Source organism: Python bivittatus, unplaced genomic scaffold (assembly GCF_059951505.1).
Source record: "Python bivittatus isolate LINGU-HERP-01145 unplaced genomic scaffold, Pbiv_v1 ctg000610_np1212, whole genome shotgun sequence".
NCBI classification, from domain to species: domain Eukaryota; kingdom Metazoa; phylum Chordata; class Lepidosauria; order Squamata; family Pythonidae; genus Python; species Python bivittatus.
In genome coordinates, this window is record NW_028277088.1 from 20,094,226 (window position 1) to 20,111,411 (window position 17,186).

Consider the following 17,186-nt stretch of genomic DNA (forward strand, 5'->3'; position numbering starts at 1 on the left):
CCCCATTCCCTCCAGCTTGTTTGCATTTCTTTCTTTTTTAGAGAAGGAAGGCAGTGCTGGAGATCAGTTCAACCAATCTATTTTGATATGTTTCTTTGAGAATTGCAGTGGTCTGCAGCTAAATGAAGAGTATTTGTGCAGTTACCAGGTGCTAAACCAAACTTGATGGCACCCAAGTAACTAAATGATTTGCAACTATACCAGGCAAGAAAAATGTTATTGGTAGCGCATAGCACTCTGGGCAAAGCAATTATGACTGAAAGTCATAAAATGAATAGTTGCTTATGTAACTTTCAAACAGAGGTGTATTTAATGCTTTCTCTGAGCGTACTCGAGATTCAGTGGCCTTCCAAGAAGTAACATGTTCCTCTAAACCAGTGTTTCTCAACCTTGGCAACTTTAAGATCTGTGGACTTCAACTCCCAGAATTCCCCAGGCAACTTGGGGAATTCCACAGTCAGCATGGCCATTGATGAGAATTCTGGGAGTTGAAGTTCACACATCTTAAAGTTGCTAAGGTTGAGAAACGCTATTTTAAACTGATAGCCCTGTAATAATATTTACAGAAAATCTGGCAGTTATGAATTAGTTAGGAAATGAAAGCATTCCAAAGCAGATGAGTATCTAAAACAAAACAGAACAAAAACATGTCTAAAAATCCATGTTTACCATACCAAACAAAATTAGATGTCAACTTCTATTAAAATAAATACTTCTTTAGCACTTCAACCTGGAAGAAGCTGGCCTCCTTATTTTATAATAATATGAAGTCTGACCTTATCTGCTTTAAAGCCTCTGTAACTTGGTTTCATTGGCATGATCCATGCTGTGGCTTACAACAGAAGGATACTGCTTGCAGTATAGTAGACCAAAGGTGAAGAAGTTTGGGTCTTCTAAATATTGCTGAAGCACAGCATCCCTCTCTTTTCACCATGCTAGCTGGGGCTGATGAGAATTGTTGTCCAGGAAAATCTAGAAGGCCAGAGATTCCTCAGCCATGTCATTAAGAAACAGTTCCTTTTGTTGGAATGGAATTTGGTAAACCTTTAATATGTTATGAGATTAGAAATTCTAATTTTTGTTCATTTTCTAGTACTCTTATATCCCTTATGATAACCCTTCCAGGCAGTAGCCCAATCAAGTCAGACTTGGCATTAGTTTAGTATTAGCTCAGTGAATTCTTGTCTTTTTATCTTTAGCCTTTATCTTATCTTTCGCCTCTTATCTTTAGCCTTTTTATCTTTGTAAGTGTGGTTTTTTATAACTTGTAATCATGTGTTTCTGATTTTAATTTGTTGTAAGCCGCCCAGAGTTCCCCATTGTGGGGAGATGGGCGGGGACAAGTCTATTAAATAAATAAATAAATAAAAATAAATAAATAAATTTTCTGAATCTTTGTAAATAAAAAGCATAATTTTGACAGCCAAGATTGATAAGTTGCCATCTGGAATACACCTTTCCAAGATGGTCTGCCTAACATGTCTTTTGCAACTAATTAGAGATCTACTCATCATAAAGCAATCCTTTTTCATTCGTTCCAATGTCACCTTTTGGGCAATTTAGGATATACGTTTAAATTCCTGTGATTCTAATGAATACATTTAAAACAGGGGGTGAAGGGAACATCTGGTACTTTAGAGATGCTGTTGGATTCAAGTCTCAGGCAGCACGGTCATTAGTCAGGGATGACACAATTTACATCCCAACAACATGTGGAGATCCCCTGTCCCTGGCTAAACCGTGTCATGAAGGAAGATGATAAGTTGCAATATTTTGAAACACTAGAGAGTAATCATTTTTATTTTATGGATCTATATACTGTTTTACAAAGTATTTCCAGAAGTTGACTTAAAAAATTAAAATAGAAATAGTAAAAGAAGCTTGCTTAAGAGTTTGCCCTTCAAAAGCATGATTGGTCTGCATCAGTCACAGGGACTTCAGCTGCTGCTCTCTTGCTATTGCCACATTGGGCAGAACCAAATTTTCAGCTCATTTTTAGGTGGTTCCAGGACTGACAGAAAAGGGTCCCCTCTTCCTCCTAATGCCTCACCTCAAAATAGGAAAGTACTATTTTGAGGCATGATTTGCAGCCTTACAGCACACTTTTGACTTCTAAAAACTTCTTAAAACTCTCCAACCCCTACCAAGGGTCAAGGGTTTGGGCTCTTCCTGCTCTGGACTCTGGCAGCCACGAACAGGAGAATGGGCCACAGGTTGTCAACCCCATTCTGTACTTATGCATGATGATCTGCTCCTTACCCCTCCATTGGTAGCAGGCCAGGAGACTTATGTTGTCCATAAGTCTCCTGGCCTGCTAACTGACCATAAGCTACCCAGAGTCTAGCTGGAGACTTATGTTGCCCATATACACTTTAAAGAGGAACTACCAGCCTGCCATGGGCTCTTTTTTTAAACTGTACCCAATTAGATTGACTCCGACTCAAAAATTCCACAAAAGCACTGGACCCAGGACAAATGTTTTTATATCCATCCATCCCTATAATGGTTGGGAAGATGTTTTATTTAAAAAACAAACAAACAAAAAAAAACAAGATACAAAAGTAAAATGTGAAACTTACAAATTTATATGTGAGTGTTTCCTATTGTCTCTATCTTATCGTATACTCTTTCTATTGCTATTATACAATTATAATTTTCTCTACACTGTGTTCTACTACTATTACTTCTATACTATTACTATTATAGAGCAATGTTTCCCTCTTACAGACCCTGTTCTGTCTTTAATTCCTCTCTGTCTGGGATTTCTTCTACTTTTTTCTTCTCTGTTAACGGCCAGCATGTAAAGCACTTGCACTTTCCCACATTGTGCTTCGCCGTGCCTCTTCTTTTTCCTTCGGACCATCTATTCCCTTTGAAGGAAAAAATGTCTTCTTATATTGGGCTGCTTTACTCTCTTTGCTGGTGGCTGCAGAGCTTCCAAAACACGTCTGTCACCTCCCACACCTGTTTCAAGGTTGTAGCTTTATTGGTAACCCTGCCGTGGTGATGCTGGGGAGAAGGCTCAACTGGGGGGGGAGCCTGCAATTTTTCTAAGCAGCCCGCTCTTCCACACAATCCAGTTGAGAGTAATGTCCACCATGAACAGATCTGCCTTCTCCAGTGAAGGCCAGAGAAGCTCAGGGTAGAAGATTTTACTTAGTGTTTCTTGAATGAATGAGCAACATGTGGAAATGAATGCCATGCTTGGCCAATGCGTGCTAAAAAAGGATAAAGATTCATTTTGAAATGGCTTGGACTAAATGTTTCTAAACAAGCTAGCTTTTGAACTTGTCCACAAAAGCTTGTTGTTTGCACTCCTCTTCCCTGAATTGGTCAGATTAAGTTGGTTAATTATGTTGCCTTGTGCCAGCAACAGCAGGATTTCAAGTCCTAATAGCTACTTCCATAGCCTACAGAAAAGAATATGTTATGTAGCAGATGCAAGAAAAGTTGAAGGAAGCTGCAAATACTAGTACAACATGCTAATTCTCCAGGGAGCTACAGATCTCCCTTGACTATGAGAGATCAGATTTAAAAAATCCCCACTGATGCAAGAACCTTCACTTGGCATTTAGAGTTAGACTTTTTGCAAAATGAATGTTTCACTTTTGGGAAACAGATGGAAAGAAATGTGCTGGCCTTATTTTTCTAGCTTTGTTGTGCGAGCATAGATAAGTAAAAGGCAACCAAATGGTGTTTTTAAATCTTCTGTTGACTGGCTGGTGTGGGTCTTCCGGGCTGTGTGGCTGTGGTCTTGACAGCCTTCGACAATACATTGAACACTTCTGTTGACTGTTTTTACAGTTTATCATTCAATAGTTTCATTGGCCTTTCCACTGTACAGCTGACTTGACTATTTGGATTGACTGGACTGAAAGCCAGTTAGATCTTGCCATTTTTGCATATTGATCAAACGTTTGTGTCTGCATGCCATCTAATCACTCTTTTCTTTCAACATGTAATTCGTATGTTGAAAATGAATACAATAGAAGTTTTTCTATGTTTTTATTAATATAAACTCCTATGGGGCTTCCCCCCTCCCCAACAAAGGGTGCAAAATAAAACTTTTCTGCCTACTTCCTAATTCACATTAGGAACATTCAATCCAATAGCTGATGCTGCATTGCCAAAAAGATTTTCCTTGCTTCAGTGGGAAGCATGTGAAACAGAGGAGTTACTGTAATGGTTTTGGATGGAACTGCAAGGAAGAAAACTAGCCAAACAGGATGTTCATATTTAATCTTTTTAGTCATTTGTATTTAAACTCTTCTGGCCATTGTACAATACTGACCAAAATGTGTGTACTAGCCCACTTTCCATTGCTCCTTAGATTTCCAAATCCCTTCTTGAGTTCTGTGGAGTCTCAAATATTTTAATCAGAAATCAGCTGATTCCTTCTGGGAAAGTAGAGAGGGCAACTAAATTATATGGCCATATTATTATGAAATGATTATGTTACAAGAGAATAGGAGGCTCCCAGATAAAGCCTTTATAGCACCATTGTGGGCATAGGCATCTTTATATGAAGTCCTTCAGAACACACTGATGTATGAATGTAGCATTTTTCTGCATTTCTTTAAAATGCTAAGTCTTTCCCCAGAATTGTGTGGCTGCCCTTCACAGCTGAGCACAATGCTGAGAACAGATGCAGCTGCTTTGAAGAATGACAGTCAGATGTTACATTCCTCCTTGTGTGCATTAAGAACCACCTTTTTGAAATAATATCCCAAGCACTGTGTAATCCTAATAGGAATCTTCCTTTTATAAGTCTCCCCTTTTTACCATCTCTACTTGGGTCTTCTTTTTCCTGAGGAGGGGAAAAAGCAAAGTCTTTTGATGAAGAGTCCTTGGAGTCTATCTGGAAACTTCCTGAATTTTTACAAATAACATTAAAATAGGACTGTTTGCCATGGGAAACCCCAACTGAAATTGTTTTTTATACAAGATACAATAGCTTTTTTTTAATGGCAGAATCAGAAATTCAATGCTTGTAAGAGGATTTTAATTTGGTGTTGGAATCGTAAACTATTGGGACAAGCAGTTCTTTCACAGGATCACTTACTTTAAAAAAAAATGTACTAAAAGAATGCCTTGAATTGTCAGGGAAGCCACGTGATCAAGAAGAGTCTTCCACTTGAACTATGATTCAGCTTTTTACTAGGTTTGTGAGCTTCCAAGGTCTGGTATGTCCTTCCGAGCCAAGCAGAAAAGAAATTCTAGAAAAAAAATCTGATTGAAGCTAGGAACCAAGTTTCTTATTCTCTCCCTAGCTCTTGTTTAATTAAAAAGAAAAATGCTCCCCTTTTCTATTAACGGTATGTGCCATTAAACTGAAATGATTTTTTGCATGAAACCTGAGGCATAACCTTCTTTGTCCCTTGCTAATGCTTCAGCTTAAATATATATCTTAGTTGAGATATTAACAAGGGACAGTCTGTCCTTTATTTGTTTTCATCGAGGAATGGGACTGACACAAAGGTGGTTTTCAGTTCTATCTTTTCAGCAAGATCCTGATATTCAGTGTATTATTATCGTTGCTGTGGGTCACACAGTCAGCCAGATGTTTAGACCAGATTTGGCATTTTTATCCACCTATCAAGTCCTTCCCAAGGACCTGGGATAGGCAGATGTTGTTTGATGGTGTTAAAGGTATCAACACAGGATGTAAGCTGTTCCAAGTAAAGCTGCCTTTTGCAATTGACTGGTGGTGATTTTGTCAGTGCTAATGGTGTCCAGGTGGTGCTCCAGATGTTTTGGGATTGCACCCAAGGCAATTATTACTATTGGTATTATCTTTACTTTCTTTTGCCACAGTCATTCTATTTCAATTTGCAGGTCTTAATAATAATAGTAATAATTCATCACTATATTTTCTATTTCTTTTCCAGTATGTTCACATGAATACACAGTAGCCTCTGGTGTGCTAACATCACCAAACTTTCCAAACAATTATCCAGGCAGAATGGCATGCATATACAAGATCCGTGTGGCAAACAATAAACAAATTGCTTTGCATTTCACCAATTTCTCTGTGGAGAGTGGAGCCATGTGTCTGCATGATTATCTTGAAATCAGGCAAGTTGGTTTCCATGGTGGCTACATTTATACCATCTGAACAGTTAACCACTTCACTTCATGGAATGTAAGCCAGGCAGGCAAATGTATAGTAACTGTATTTGAAACTGCTTTATGCTGTGATAGTATTTTACCCCCTACCCCATGGCAACCTGGAACTACCTTTAGGCTCTCCAGAACAGGCATGTAAAAGAAGTTAACCAAGGAAGGGATTAGGAGCATTTCTTCCCAAAGGAATTCACAACCAGATCCACATGTTACATATCTGTGAAGCTCAACTGATGTTCATCCTTTTCTTCAAAATACCCACAGAAGAGCTAGGGATTGCACTTAATTTTTTTAAATGCAGAGAGATCTTTCCCAGCTGTATTCAATCTTCTAAAGATCTAGTGTGTTTACAGCAGTACTGACTGTTTGCATAACAGTCTCTTCCTTTTCCTCAACTGCCTGTGTAACGCCATCACATTTAATACTACATTGTCTAACCTGCCCTTGCTAGGAGCTTTAGATAAGCTGGGAATTGGAGCCAAATACTGTCATATGAGCTAATTATGTTGGTGATTCCAGATATACCGTTCCATCCTACAACAGGTTTTCTATTCCCATCCCTAACAGTTAGCCAACATTCTCTGCTCCAGGGTTTTAATCACTTCTTTCTGCATTGAAAGAGCAAGGATTTTTTGCTGACATAAATGTTGGCAATAGGGAACTGAGATCACTATGAGTGCATATGATTTAGTTAGTTAGTGATTGGTGCCTTCGAGTCAGTGTTGACTCCTGGTGACTGCCTGGCCAGTCCCTGCAGTTTTCTTGGCAAGATTTTGGAAGTAGTTTGCCATTGCCTCCTTTCTAGGGCTGAGAGAGAGTGACTGGCCCAGGGTCACCCAGGGAATGAGTGGGACTAAAACTCACGCTCTCCTGGTTTCTAGCCTGGTGCCTTAACCACCACACCAAACTGGCTCTATGATAGGTATAGTCTTCATCAATATGTTTACCTCTCACTTTTAGAGCATCATCCCACCAATAGTAAATTTGATAAATCAGTTAAGCATTGTTTTTTGCCATATATAATTTTTATCAAGAATTTTGATTATAATAAAATCTAATACAAAATAAACTTAAATAAGGAAAAGAGAATAGAAAGGAGTAAAAAGTGCAAGAAAAAAGAAAAGAGAAAAGAAAGAGAAAAGTAAGGATATAATAAAGAGAAAATAATATATAAAGAAGTGACTTCTGACCTTCATCACAACAAGTATAAACAAATTTAGTGACTGTTCACCCCCTCTAAGGTTACAAACATCTCTTCATCCCATATCCCATCTCTTATCTATAAACAAATCCATAAAACATCTTCTCAGTCCTGTTGTCAGCAGAAAGTTCATAAAGGGTTGCCAGAGGTAACAATATATCTTGTTTTAACCTTGATCAAATAAACCAACTTTATATTCCTTCCTTTTACATCTAACAGTCTTAAATCAGTTTGGACTTTCTGCTATGTAAGCAGCTAAAGAGCCAGTTTGGTCTAGTGGTTAAGGCTCCAGGCTAGAAACCAGGAGAGTTTCTAGTCCTGCCTTAGGCACGAAAGCCGGCTGGGTGACTTTGGGCCAGTCACTCTCTCTCAGCCCATGATGTCAAGCTCGGGCAACAAGCGGGTCAATCAACTCCTGTTGCAACCAACAAATCAACATTTGGTTGATCCAAAAAAAAAAAAAAAAGAAAGAAAAGAAAGTGGACAGTGCACCTATGAGAAAAATGCTAGGAAGAAAAAAAAGTAAAAAAAATTGTTTAAGCAACTCCTTTCTTTTGTCTGTCCTCAGTCAGTCTATATGTAATAAGAATGAACATTCCTTTTCTCATATTCTTGTACAGTCTTTTCTAACCTGATGCCCTCCAGATAGTTGGCTGAAGTTTATAGAAATCGTATTCTGTAAGGTTAGAGGTAAAAGAAGATTGTTGTTCCAGCAACCTAATCTTAGCTATAGTTAGTTAGAAATCAGTCCTATTCTTTCAGCAGAACATGCTTTTAGGCAAATCTTTCTTGTATTGCAGTACAAATTATTTTGATTTTTTCCCTTTTTATCTAATTTTCTGCATGATTTTTTAAGCATAAAAATGTTTAACGAGAATTTTGTTACTGCTAAGCCAACCTCTCTAGTGCTTTGTAAGTATAGTCTTATTAGGGATCCAAGCTTTCATGATTTTTATACCTTTATTTTTGTCTATACTGTTTATTTTTGATTGCAGAGATGGAGGCTATGAAACATCCCCCTTACTTGGAAAGTATTGTGGCTCCTCATTGCCTCCTGTTACCATTTCCCATAGTAACAATCTGTGGATAAAGTTTGTGAGTGACGTATATTTAACAAGTACTGGATTCTCAGCTTACTGGGATGGAACATCAACAGGTAAAATCAAAATACCAAATGTATCATGTTATTTCTCTAGCAGGTAGTAAGAAGAGAAGATATCGATTTATTTCCTCTTTCCTTGGCCATTTTCCTTGATTTCTTTCTTTCCTTAGCCATTACCACCCCTCTTTAACTCTTCAACCTGGCCTATTGAGATCTGTGGGAGAAGCCATACTCTTCCTGAAGTGGAAAAGGAACAGGGCATTTCCAGAAGTGGACTCACAATGATAGAACACTATCCTAAGAGAGATTCATCAGTGTATGATCCTACAAAGGTTAAGGATTTTGACAAAAATTAAGGCAGAAGAAGATATTCCATTCCTGGGCTGCAAATTTAAAATTTGGCTCCTTGTTGCCAAATGCCATTGTTCACCATTTTTAAAATAAGTTGTTGTACATTTAAATTCTAGAAATCTTCAAAAGGTTGCTTTGCTGGAGTTTCAAGTAAAGGTGATCAAAACAATTCTATTAAGCACAGCAGTGTCTCATTTCTAGTCAGCCAAATGGAATGACTGGGTTGCTTTGCTCAGGAATAGCAGCTTGTGTACATGTACAGAAACCCCAGTTTGTCAAGCAAGGTACCCATCAAAGCAGACTGGCCTTGTCTTGAGGCTGTACAGGGACCAGGTGACTTTCCTCCATGGGACAAAGCATTTTGATGAAATAGGTTATGGATGATCTGGAGACCTCTATTATATGCTTGATAGTTCATGGCTTTAGGTCTGTTCCAAGCATATTTACCAGTTGGGTTGGTATATAAATTGAACAGATAATAATTTATGTCCATTATGTTCATTATTGGAAGGATTGCTGAGGGAAAGAGATGAACAATTGACAGGGAGATATCTAGACATATGTACATATTTGCATCCTTACATTTCTCTCTATAGCTGTCTGTATGGATATTAAGAAAAATTATGACCTTCTGTTGGAATTTCTTTTCTCTAATTTCTGCAGTGAAGTTATCACAAGAAGTTTCTGCAAGAAGTTATCAATGTACTGAAAGTTAGAAAAAGTGTGCACTTAACCTAAAACGTGATCATTGATAATTCCATTCAGAAGTTTGCTAAAAGTGAATACAGCCTAGGGTATACTAAGGACCCAAATAGATTTGACCAATTGTCATTGAATTGGAGTTTTGTACTTATGTTCAGGTTGTGGTGGAATCCTTACAACTTCTTCTGGAATGTTCATGTCTCCGAACTATCCTATGCCATATTACCAAAATGCAGAATGCTACTGGCTGCTGAAGTCAAGTCATGGAAGTGCACTTGAAATCCATTTTGATCAGTTCCATCTGGAGTCTCATACATATTGTCGCTTTGATTATCTTGCTGTAAGTGCCTTCTTTTCTCTGAGTAAGGCTGATAATAGCTAATAGTAATGGCTGAAATGTTGGTGGTTCTAAGGATATGAGATGTAAAAAGAGAAAGTATATCAATTGCATAATCCTTATCTAAGGAACAATCTGTGCAATATAACACTTCCATCTTGGAAGTAATCCAAGATCTATATAGCCAGAGGAAAAGAGTATTACACACAACTGCCAAGAAGAGGTACAGAAGGAACAAAAGTCTATGATTTCCATGGCTAGAAAAAGTATCACTATGATATCAGGATGATATTTATGGATATCAATTACATTCCCCATTTTTTCATTCTTTGTCAGAGGACATGAGCCTAGATACTAAACCCCCACCCAACTGAAGACTATTGCATGGGGAGCAGGATAGCATTCTATATATAACACTTCAGCTTCATCCCAATCTTCCTAGAAAAAGAGGATGCCAAAAAGAATCCTTTCAATAATTTCCCAGTTGTTAGCTTTATAGATTGCTAAACTCTTGGAAAGATGGGACTATAAAAGTGCCTGTAATCTTGTCAGATGGAGCTGTTACTCTTTAATTGCTATCAGTGTTGGGGGTTGCCAATAAAATAATGTAAGATGTAGGATAGGAAAAAGGCTGTCTCCTCTTTTGGCCTGGGGAGAGTCTGCTCTCCTGTCACCAGTTGCCCTTTCCTCTCAACTCTAACCTTTTTCGTAGAGGGAGGTCAAGCTTTTCCTTGGAGCAGGGATGCACATTGTTTCTCCATGTGCATATGCCCCCTTTGGTGTCTAAAGATAATACTGTATAAATAGAGGTCTCTGCTTCTTTGTACACAAAAATCTTGTACTTCAAGCTATTTGTAAAATATTTTATTGTATCTGAAGAACGACCAGAAATGACTTGACAAGATTCATACCCATATTGAAAATGCTATATAAATGACCTCAATATTTTTCTTAGTATTTTTGGCATCCTCTTTTTCTAGGAAGATTCAAATAAACTAGATTGGGAAATCAAAATAAAATTTTACATATTTATTATTAAATGTATATTCTCACCTTTCTTCTTATATAAATCCTCAGGGCAGCTTACAACAGGAAGACGCAACATTTAATTCACAATAGTAAAATAAATACAATTGAAATCAGAATGAAAATAATATCATTAAAATCAATTCACAGTTGAACACTTTGCGAAACAGATGTGCCTTTGCAGTTTCTCCTATGAAAATCTTTATATTTCCCAATAACTGCAGGTGTACGATGGTGACAGCAGCAACAGTAAAATGTTAGGCAAATTTTGTGGTAAGCAGGTGCCACCCACAATACGTTCTTCTAGCAACAATTTGTATATAAAACTAAGGACAGACCGGTCTTTAAATGGAGGAGGTTTCCTTGCTCATTTTAAGCAAGGTAAGTCCAACCACTTCATAGATATTTGCTGCATCTTTAAATGAACATCTAGAATCCTTTTCCAGTGCAGATATTACATTTAGGATAACGTGAAAGACGAATGTAATCCTGAACTGCAATCAATAAAAGAGACCGGGCTGATCTAATGATTCTCCCATCCTTTCTATTAGAAATTCAGGACAATGTGCATTTGTTCATTCCACGTTATCATTGTAACAACAATTGTGTGTGTGTGTTTGTGTGTCTTCATGTCAGCCTTGATTCCTGACAATTTGGCAGAAGCGGTTTGCCTTTGCATTTTTCCCAGACTGAGTCACTGTCCCAAAGCCCCCCAGGTTGGCTTTTGTGCCTAAGGCAGGACTAGAATTTAACAGTGTCCTTAACTGCTACTTCAAATTTTCTCTCTATAGCAGTGTTTCTCAACCTTGGCAACTTTAAGGTGCGTGGACTTCAATTCCCAGAATTCCCCAGCCAGCCATGCTGGCTGGGGAATTCTGGGAGTTGAAGTCCACGCACCTTAAATTTGCCAAGGTTGAGAAACACTGTTCTATAGTGTTAAAATGGTCATGGCACAGGAGCCCCAACTGATTCACGAATTATGCTGTACTTGAAAAAAAACAAAACTCTAAATAATCCAGAGTTATTCAGACTCCTAGTTATCACCTTATGTGTGGGCTGTTCTTTTCTTTTCAACCACATATTTATTCAAACCACAAAGTCCCAAACCATCAGAAAACCTTTTCATCTGCAAATAGCTCAAAGCTATAACATCATTTCAGATAGCCTAGATATTGCCTTTGCAAACTTGTCTTTCCAAATAGACATTTATTGGGAGTATGGAAGGTGGGGAAGAATTTGTTGGAGATGATCTCTGAAAATGTTTATGATCCTTTTTGGAAAATTATTCTTATGTTAGAGATTATTTGCCTTCTCCAGATTTATTTCTGGCTTTAGAGTCTATATGGATTTTATTTTAAAATTAAAACCTGTATCCTTTTTTTGTAAGGACAGGGTATAAACACTAACTACTGATTGAACCTACTGGTACCAATGGATGCTTTTCATGCCTAAAATGGGAAACATAGAAAACATAATATAATTTAATGTTTTTTCCCCCCAAGTTTGCCAGGGAGTAGTAATTGCCAACCGTTCCCAAGGCATTTTGGAGAGTTTGGGCTACCCTGACAACTATCCTCCAGATGTATATTGCAACTGGACCATCCAAACTACAGCTGGTAACACCCTGAGCTACAGTTTCCAAGCACTTAGCACAAAAGGGGGTGAAAGGTGTGAACGTGATCATTTAAAGGTAATGGGAGTTTGGGAGTTTGAAATAAAAATGTTATGCTATATTTTGAAATATGGTATTAAATAGATCACCCTAAGTGAGGGAATGCAGAACTCTTTTCTGTTCCTTCCAAGCCTGAGGATGTAGCAGTTCCATTATCTCTAAGTTCTAATCAGATGATAACCATTCCATAACTTCCAATTTCTGGCTGGGGAATTCTGGGAGCTGAAGTCCATACATCTTCAAGTCACCAAGGGTGGGAAACCCTGTTCCAGAAGGATCTGCTTTTTGAAGGCTTCCCAGTAATTACTGAATGCAGGGGGTTTTATTGAACATATAACCCCCCCCTCCCCTTGTTAGTCAGCATTGGTTTAGGCATCTGATTCTTAAATAGTTAAGAAATTTACCATCAGGCCATCTGAAGCAGAAGTTAAACCACAGTAGTAATCTACAGGATGCAAGAAGAAAATACCCTCTAATTATAATAAACCTCAAATGACTAACAGACTGTTTTTCCATGGTGCCACCAAAAGAGATGGGGGAGGGGTCTCAGACAACCAAATCCCAAAATGAGTGACTAATTATTTATTTTTAGTTGTGCATGTTTCTCAGCTGACACACCCTATCATGTCAAAGCAACATGCCTTTTTCCTGTATCACAAGAAAGCAATTAATTACAGTCCTGCAGCTATAGACTGTATTGATCTATCATAGAAGGGGGCAATCTGGTCCCACTCCCAGATGTATAAACCCCAGCCGGTGGTCAGAAATAATGGGAACGATTGCTACCATATCTAGAATGCTCCAAGTGGTTTATTCCTGGCATGGCACAATCCTGTTTTTTCAACGTACACATTTGACTCATGGAGTGAGTTATCCTCAGAGGAAAAACAGCAACCTTAACCAGGTTTAGTGATTAGGAATTGAACGGGAGGGTTTTCATCTGCTCCCCCAAGTAATCCCAATGTAAGACGAGGTAAGAAGATGTATAAGAGAGAGGTAAAGGAACATATAATGTCTGAATAACTAGCATGCTTGTGAATGAGTCTGCCTCTATATCTGGCTCTACACTCGGCGCTGTCAGCCCCGCTGGGTAAACCAGGCCAGAAGACCAACTCCACAGGAAGGCTAAAAATGCTTTTACTGAGATTGGTTATCATAACAGAGCCTTGCAAGTCTGATTGTATTGTACCTTCTCTTCCTTCTCCTATTTCAGTGAGTTCTGAAGATGTCTGCCTAACTCGCTTCCAAATGTTAACTTGTTCTGAACTTAAAAATGTTTCGCTCCCTTTTGACTAATGGTTCCTGCATAACTCCATCAAAGGCATCTTCCTTACTCTCTACATCAGTGTTTCTCAACCTTGGCGACTTTAAGATATGTGGACTTCAACTCCCAGAATTGGGGAATATCTTAAAGTCACCAAGGTTGAGAAACACTGCTCTATGCTATCCCACTTATGATCAACCCTCCCCTTGTATGGCCCCAAAGGGTTCCACAAGTTTAAGTGTGTCCCTACCCAAAGCAGCTTATATTCTTACTTTAACAATAAATTAGGGGAGTAAGGGGACTGCTTCTTTCAGTTCCATGCTCATTCTTCATGTGCTCTTTCATCTCCGTGTAAAGTGGTATTGGTATTTAAATATATTCAATGTCTTTTCTCACAAAATATGGTTTCCTAAGCATATTTTCTTATATCATAGAATGCAAATGTTGATACCTATTTTGATACACATGCTGAGAATTATATCACAAAAGCCAAAGAATAAAGGCAGTCAGAACAAAATTCTTAAGCATCTTTTACAGCATGTTATTATAGCAGTACGCTTTTCTCCAAAAAAATTCTCGTTTCATATACAGCATTCAGCACTATATTCTGGTTTCAGCAGTGGAGTGGAGAGGCTACCACCCCACTATGTTTTTAGGAACATTCAAAAGTTTTGAGTTCAAAATGTTGAGTATCCCAAGCTCAAAACAAATTGAATGTGAGTCAAAAGTTTTGTTTCATGACTGCCACAATCTTTGAACCCATTGCAAAATATGGCTATTTCATGCAGTGTTATTCCAAAAGTTCTCATCAAAGGAAAGAATCCCAAATGGGCCGTTTCAAACTTGAACCAGGTCATTTTGAGCGTTTCAGGGGTTATGTGTTCCAAGTGTTTTGTTTCAGGTCAGAACAAAGCATCTGTACTATTTTGATTTTTATTCCAGTAGAATCCAGCCATCTTGGATTTCAGTTGGAATTGTTCAAGAAGATTGTTTGACTCCCATCTTTAAGCATGTTTCTAGTTCATTCTAATTCATTATTTTGGCTTCATTCTATGTCCATTGTCTTCTCTGCTCCACTATACCACCAAGTAAAGTGTCCAAAACTGCAGCTCTTGCTAACGTATCCCCTGACACCCTTCCCAGTTCTGAACTAGCCTAACCATACTAATCAACAAGACATGACTGAGAGCATCTTTACTTTAGAAGGCGAATAGCCAAAAATAGTTATAACTCATAAAACCTTAGATCATATCCGTATCATCTGTTCCAATACAACAGGAAGTTGGAAGAGGCTTCTTGACTGAAAGAGTTGCCACCACATTTTGGGATAGGGCTCTTATGCTTTTAATGACAAACATGAAATTGTGGAGTTCTTGGTGCTCTCTGAGTTTGAGTGTTTGCTTATAGACATTACCCAATAGATAACGTCATCAGTGTGAGGCTGCATATGTGTGTCGCTACCTCATATAAACAGGGAGCAAACCCCACAAGTAGCAACCCTAGAAACTCCCTTCCTGTGTTTTAGATGTTGTACAGTAGAGTTGCTCTGTTCAGTATGCATAATGCATATTGAATACTTTCATCCCACACACTCCTGCTGCAGAATAATAACACAGATTTTATTTTCACCTTTTGCTTGGAACTAGCATAGAACCCTTTTTTGCTTCAGCAGCTGTTTCCAACTGGGTTGCATTTATTGGTTAGATTTATTTCCATTTCAAAAATATCATTCATGAACATTGGCATTCTTTAATTTTGGTTTCTGGACTTATGTTTTATGGGAGTGGGAGTTAAAGTCTGATACAGTATAAATTCAACCAATGTGTTTTATTTTTCTTTTTGATTTAGAGAACTTCACTGGCAGAACCCTATACCCAGTCAAAGCCTTACTGCAGGAAATACCACAGATAACTTTCATGGTTTTTGGAGTAAATCTGCATTTTTTGGCAGTGACATTTTTCTCCTTCAAAGCAGAAAAGAATTTATAAATAATTCATGTAGTCCAGTCATGCTGATGCTCTGGTTTTGCTTCTCACCACATTTATCTTAGATTAACAGATTGCCCAAATGAAGTGTCCTTCCTTATGTATTAGACTACAACCCCCATCTGTCCCAGCCAGCACTGCCAGGTTGGGGAAGAACGTTTTGGACTGTATCATCGATCTCTAATGGAAGAAAGAATAAGAGCTAACATTTGTTGAGATAGCATACAGTACAAACTGGTTGGTCACATAAAAAACTTCCACGTTCAAGCTCACGGGTGTATATTAGTCATGGGAATGGCCTTCTTCCTTTAGTTGACTGCCCAGTACTCAGTCTTCTTTTCCACACCATCACACTGCTTTTGGACTCAGTTCGAGACCAACATTAAGGAAGGATAATTTCATTTGAAAGGTGGTCAGAGTTAGATAGCCAATGTACTGGGTTTATGAGTGTTAAATATTGCTCCTATTGGTCTCCATGAAGATGGACTGTACCAACGCAAAGGAATGGATTGATGATAGCCACGGTGGCACAGTATTATGGTCTGGGCAGGCAAGTCTCCCTGGGGCACCAGGCTTGAACCTGGTGGCTGGAAAACGAGTAATTTCTAACTCTGCATTACATTGGCGATGTGCATAAAAGAAGAGGGCTGGATTAGCCTGGGTATCTTTTCCATGAGGAGAAACAATTCTGACACTTTCTCTTTTGGAGACCAAGTTTAATGTCTGAAATATAAATGTTAGAGAAATGTCTGCCCTACCCTTCTGTAGCCATTACTTTCCATCAAAGCTCTCAAGCAAGATATAACACGCGGAGAGGTGATTATCGCAGACCCAAGTGCAATGGGATGGTCTCCTGCAAATACTTTTCTGAGGACTGAATAGCCATCAGGATATTCAAGACAGCACAGCTGTCTTTCTTCTCTAAGCACTGCATAGTTCCAGCAAACACATTCCACTCTAGCTATTGTCGAGCTCTTTAATATTTACAGCTGTCTTGTTTTCAGTTGGATTTAACAAGGTCTTCACTTGGGAACCAAGCTGGAAGCAGTGCAACATGAAGTTATTTGTGCGTGTGAAAAATAGCCTGCTTGCAGAAGGACTGTATAAAAAAGTGATCTGCGTAACAGTGGGAAGAAAAATGGCCTTTCAGCTGATTAAATTAAGGGAGGGAAAACTTGAAGGGGAAGGGTGTTTTCTGGAACTAATTATTGCCAACACCAGATTCTTTTGACTTTTGAACTATCCCATCTCTCTTTCTTTCTCTCTGCCCCACCCCCCAATGCAATCCTGCTCACAAACTAAATAATCTCGAGTGAGAAGTTAACGCAGAACTGGAGCAATATTTTCACGTACTTGGAGAGTTTCTCTTTCCTGCTTTTTATTCTGACTGAGCAAGCCAGGGATGTATCTTGGAATCCATAGC

At 38.5% G+C, this 17,186-nt stretch overlaps 1 protein-coding gene across 1 annotated transcript in view; it reads left to right on the plus strand.

Moving 5' to 3' along the window:
* The window catches only part of CUBN (cubilin), a 161,696-nt gene that overhangs the window by 46,935 nt on the left and 97,575 nt on the right, over positions 1-17,186 (plus strand). Inside the window, exons 20-24 of the mRNA XM_088150530.1 lie at positions 5,889-6,075; positions 8,320-8,480; positions 9,638-9,819; positions 11,067-11,223; positions 12,345-12,532. Coding sequence (XP_088006656.1) covers positions 5,889-6,075; positions 8,320-8,480; positions 9,638-9,819; positions 11,067-11,223; positions 12,345-12,532 — 875 coding nt within the window. The remainder of the gene's footprint in view (positions 1-5,888; positions 6,076-8,319; positions 8,481-9,637; positions 9,820-11,066; positions 11,224-12,344; positions 12,533-17,186) is intronic.